Raw genomic sequence first — 6,112 nt, 5'->3', positions numbered from 1 at the left:
GCTGCTGGGGACCCTGCTCCTTCCACTATATAACTCTCAGTCTGTGGCTTCCTGCTGCCTCCATCCCCCTCCTCACATCATGTCACTGCCCCTGTCACATGCAGTCCTGTCCTCACTAACACATCACTCATCTCCTGATATACTCTGTGCTGCCGGAGGACCCTGCTCCTTCCACTATATAACTCTCAGTCTGTGGCTTCCTGCTGCCTCCATCCCCCTCCTCACATCATGTCACTGCCCCTGTCACATGCAGCCCTGTCCTTACTAACACATCACTCATCTACTGATATACTCTGTGCTGCTGGAGGACCCTGCTCCTTCCACTATATAACTCTCAGTCTGTGGCTTCCTGCTGCCTCCATTCCCCCACTCACATCATGTCACTGCCCCTGTCACATGCAGCCCTATCCTCACTAACACATCACTTATCTACTGATATACTCTGTGCTGCTGAGGGACCCTGCTCCTTCCACTATATAACTCTCAGTCTGTGGCTTCCTGCTGCCTCCATCCCCCTCCTCACATCATGTCACTGCCCCTGTCACATGCAGCACTGTCCTTACTAACACATCACTCATCTACTGATATACTCTGTGCTGCTGGAGGACCCTGCTCCTTCCACTATATAACTCTCAGTCTGTGGCTTCCTGCTGCATCCATTCCCCTCCTCACATCATGTCACTGCCCTTGTCACATGTAGCCTTGTCTCTATACAGCACTGTGTAATATAATTGATGCTATACCGACAATAATAATCATATCCTACTATGCTCATTTCCCTCAGGTTGTCTATGGCTGTCAACAATCAACACAACACAACACCCATATTCGTTCTCTTGGGTCTCGACAATGTTCCTCAGCTTTGTTCTCTTTCTTTTGTATGCTTCTTGAGTATTTATCTGATGACTTTAGTTGGCAACGTTATAGTCCTCACAGCTATTGTCTCAGATGCCCGCCTTCATTCGCCCATGTACTTCTTTTTGGCCAACCTCTCCGTCTTAGAGATGTCCTACACCACCGTGACTGTGCCCAACATCCTCAACAACATCTTAAGACAAAGTAACATAATTTCCTTCTGGGCCTGTATCTCTCAGGTTTATCTCTTCACACTGTGCGCCACCACCGAGTGCGTTCTACTTGTCGTCATGGCCTATGACCGGTACGTCGCCATCTGTATCCCCTTAAGATACAGGATTATCATGAGTCAAGCACTGTGCCTCCGGTTAGCGTCTACAGCTTGGGCCAGTGGAGTTGTAAACTCCATCGTCCAATCCCTCCCAACGTCTCTCCTGCCTTATTGTAGTTTCAACAAGATTGATCGATTATACTGTGAGGTTCAACCACTGCTGCAGTTGTCCTGCAGCGACACTTCCATCAACAAGATGCTGACCACTGTCTCTGCCTTAGTATTTGGGGTCGGGTTCATGAGCTTTATTTTGGTGACCTATGTCTTTATAGTTGTGGCCCTTCTCCGAATGCCATCGTTGTCTGGGAGGCTGAAGGCTTTTTCCACCTGCAGCTCCCACATAACCGTGGTCACCATGTATTACGGAGCCCTGATCTTCATGTACTTGAGGCCAACGTCCAGCGATTCCCACAAAGTAGACAGTGTGATTTCTGCCGTCTACTGCATGGTCATCCCGGTGCTGAACCCCATCATCTACAGCCTCAGAAACAAGGACGTCAAACGTGCCATAAGGAAAATAGTTCAGATTAAAATACCCAATAACATGTGGAGGGGCAATGTGTGAAATACGTACAACGATAGAAATAAACATACAAAAATGGCTCATCCTTGATAAATAAATATATATGTAGATAATGCCATACATTGCATAATGTTAACTGTGTCCAGGCACATTTGGATAATGTCCCTTTCTGATTGTCTTTTGGGGTAACTTCCAACCTGGTTCAGCTGAAGGATACAGTATTGTGTTTTAGCCCTATGTGTTTCTGTAACATCACAAGCTTGGAGTCTAGTAAAGGGGTGTTTCTATTTCATTGTATTCAGTGCTTTTATTCTGGACCAGTTTCTCCTCTGCATTGACCCCATTTTGTTTCATCTTTTCATGGCCTCCTTTGGCCCTTTTATTTGTTCAGTCAGCCTTCATTGGCTCATCTTTCCCTTCTATTCTAAACCTCAAACACCATCTCTTTTCTAATTCATCACCACAATCATCTTTCTCCCCTCCAACACCATCTCTCTCCTTCCACCAGCAACTTCACTCTCCTTTCCTTCACCAACACCATCTCTCTCTCCAAAAACACCATCACGTTGCCTACACCAACATATTCTCTCCCTGTAACAACTTCAATTCCCTCCCTCTACTAACACCATCTCTCTGCCTCAACCAACACCATCTTTCTCAGTCCAACAACACCTTCTACCTCTCCCTGCTAACACCATCTCTCTCCTTCTGCTACGACCATCTCTCTGCTTCCACCAACACAGTTTTCCTCACTCCACCAACACCATCTCTGTTCCTCCACTAACACCATTCCCACTCTCACCATCACCAGCTCTCTCTCTCCACCAACTCCATCTCTCTCCCTACACCAACTCCATCTCTCTCTCTCTGTTTCTCCATGAACATCATCTTGCTCCCTCAACCAACACTATCTATCTCCCTCCACTAACACAATATCTTGACCTCCATCCATCACTATTTCCCTATACTATCTCCCTTCACCAACACCATCTCTCTTTCCCTCTCTCACTCTCTCTCTATTTCTCTCTCCACCAACACCATCTTTCTCCCTCTGCCAACATCATCTCTCTCTCCACTAATACTATCTCTCTCCTTCCACCAACACCATCTCTCTCCCTCTACTACGACCATCTCCCTCCTTCCACCAACACAGTTTCCCTCCCTCCACCAACACCATCTCTGTTCCTCCACCAACACAATATCTTGACCTCCATCAATCACTATTTCCCTCTATCATCTCCCTTCACCAACACCGTTTTCCTACACCACCATCTCCCTCCACCAACACCATCACTATCCCTTTACCAAAACCATCTCTCTCTCTCTCTCTCTCTCTCTCTCTATTTTTCCCACCACAACACCATTTCCCTCCCTCAACCAACACCATCTCTCTCACTCCACAACACCTTCTACCTTTCCCTACCAACACCATCTCTCTCCCTCTGCTACGACCATCTCTCTGCTTCCACCAACACAGTTTTCCTCCCTCCACCAACACCATCTCTCATCCTCCACTAACACCATTTCCCACTCTCACCATCACCAGCTCTCTCTCTCCACCAACTCCATCTCTCTCCCTCAACCAACACCATCTATCTCCCTCCATTAACACAATATCTTGACCTCCCTCAATCACTATTTCCCTCTATCATCTCCCTCCACCAACACCATCACTATCCCTTTACCAAAACCATCTCTCTCTCTCTCTCGATTTCTCCTGCCACCAACACCATTTCCCTTCCTCCTCCAACGCCATCTCTCTCCCTCTGCCAACATCATCTCTCTCTCTCCACTAACAGTATCACTCTCCTTCCACCAACACTATCTCTCTTCCTCTACTATGACCATCTCCCTCCCTCCACCAACACCACCTCTGTTCCTCCACTAACACCATTCCCCTCTCTCACCACCAACACCATCTCCCTCCACCAACATCATCTCTCTCCTTCCACAAACATTGTATTCTGTGGATAGACACACTTTTTTGCATGCAGAACGAGTGCTGCGTTTGACTGCATGCAGCACACACATACTGTCCAGCTTTATCTTCACACTGCATTCTGCAGTTGTGCTGGGCCCCGCCCCTTACATTTCACACTTGCAGCAAAAGATATTATTTTAAAGGTGGATGTAGCTGGATTTGCTCCTAAATCTAAAGGACTCTTATGGCTAGAAGTGGAAAAGATTGCACAATTTCAGTCCCGTCTCTCATGGTCAACGAAAGTTTAAATGTTACCCCAATGACTGACCCAAGAAATTAGTGAGCCATATCTCTTTATAAAATATATTGCGGAGCATGCAACTATTTTATTTTAAATTCTTGAACTTTATACATGATTTGCGTGGCGTGGCATTCTTCATTCAACAAGGGAAACCTCATTACTTGGGTTCTTCCAGGGGTAGATGGGCATCTTTTCCACGGGCCGGTCCCATAGTTGTCTACCTTGGGCTGGGTCACTGGGTAACCTTTATTTTTTTCCCTTTAAAATGTTCCTAATAGGCTACAGAGTCGAAGCTTGCACCACGGGCTAAAATTTGCCAGACCGCCCCTCGGATCTCCGAAGTAGCTTCAGTACTCAAATAAGTTCATTTGAGATCAGAGAAGGTTGAGAGGATGAATTTGGTCACCAACGTAGAGTTTACGTTATCCATTTTTCCGAAGCCTAATTATCCATCTATAGCCATTAAAGGCAAATTAATTGTATTGTTGCGAAGCTGGTACGCCTGTGCCTATATCTATATTGAAACAATGACATTAAAGTTTTCGATTGTTACAATTCCACTATTACTGACTTTACGGCTACCTACCTGTACTTATATTCATTAAAGGACTTTATGGCCATGTTTGGTTACATTGTCATATAAAGCCCCTCACAAAACAATGGATACTTGCTGTTGGAAATGCAATTTACCCACTTACACATGTAAGGTTTCCTTTGACGCCCCGTAATCTCAGATGAAAATTAGCAGCTGGAATTGAATCTGTTGAACTATTAATAACATAATATAACAATAAAAAAATGTTTATTAATACAATTAGTAAATAAATCGCTTCCCAAACATTTTGATAATGTGCCAAACACGCACTTTATTTTGACAAACTACTAAAGTTCATGTACTATAATAATAAAGCAAAAGTTTTGATATCAAAAATAAATACATTTAATAATTATTATGTATTTTAAAAAAAAAATTAAAAACAAATTCAACTAAATACCTAAACGGGGTTACTTCCAAGGAGTTTCTATTTAGAAATTGCTAACACTGGGTTCCAACAGGAACGCAACGTGAGCAAACTTCTCAGACATCATTTATCCCGGCGCCCGCTCGAATCTGCTGTTCAGCGTAACCCGTGCAACAGCCTTGGAAAACTGTGCACACAGCTCATCTGAATAGCCCTTGTCCATCTTGCAGAATGTCTTACTGTTGTTCCTGTGATACACTGGAATGACTTCTCGAAATACATCCTTCCTAGAATAAAATGAATACACAGTTTAGGTAAATGAAGATTCCCGTTCTATAATATACAAGGTCTCATTTTGAGAATCAGGAGTTATTCCAGCAAGTTGTCATTCTCAATATTAGGATTCTAATTAGGTATTAGTAATTTGTTACAATATTTAATGGAGTTAAGCTGGGTACACACTACAGAATTTCCCCCCAACTTTTTATGCCGAGCGATTTTACATGCGATTGATGTTCCGATCGCTCGGTCCATGGACTGCATACACACTAGCCTTGTTTAGAACGATAAAGGGAAGAGCGGACGTCCCTTTAGCGGCTTTTTACAGCCATGTTGTCGTGAGCAATGACTGTAATTTCGTACTCACTGTTGTGGATTGGTCGGAAGTTTATACACACTACACAGCGGAAACGAGATTGGAATGAAAATATTAAACGGTACGACCAACCAAATGAGGCGACAATCGTCCATTTAGGCAGACTTTCGACCATCGTGTCACTGCACACACTGACCCGACTTTTGAACGAGCGGTCGTATGTCGGCTGATTTAGCCGATTATTAGACGAAAACCGTGTAGTGTATACCTGGCTTTACCCATTGACAAGCTGTTTTCCATTCATACCAAAAGGTTTAATGGTTTAATGGCAGCACAGTGGCCTAGTGGTTAGCACTTCTGCCTCACAGCACTGGAGTCATGAGTTTGATTCCTGAACACATCGACACATCAACATCCCAGATTTAACAGTGATGAACGTACAAACAGCCAAATTTACTAAGCTGGGGTTTGCAAAACCGCCACAAAACGGCCAAAACAAAAGAGGGGGCTGTGAGACCTGCATGTTGTCTGAGTTATCTTCCATAAGAGGAAGCACCATTGACATATAAATTATGTGGGCAATCATTATTTATTGATTAAGGGGCAAAATTAATTTATAATTAA

At 44.1% G+C, this 6,112-nt stretch overlaps 1 protein-coding gene across 1 annotated transcript; it reads left to right on the top strand.

Moving 5' to 3' along the window:
* Positions 1-791: 791 nt before the first annotated feature.
* On the top strand, positions 792-1,751 carry LOC142101898 (olfactory receptor 11L1-like). The gene has a single exon (XM_075186328.1). It carries the CDS (start codon positions 792-794, stop codon positions 1,749-1,751), a length of 960 nt encoding a protein of 319 aa, XP_075042429.1.
* The last annotated feature ends 4,361 nt before the right edge of the window (positions 1,752-6,112 follow it).

Source organism: Mixophyes fleayi, chromosome 9 (genome assembly GCF_038048845.1).
Source record: "Mixophyes fleayi isolate aMixFle1 chromosome 9, aMixFle1.hap1, whole genome shotgun sequence".
NCBI classification, from domain to species: Eukaryota; Metazoa; Chordata; class Amphibia; order Anura; family Limnodynastidae; genus Mixophyes; species Mixophyes fleayi.
This window is presented reverse-complemented; position numbering and strand designations above follow the sequence as displayed.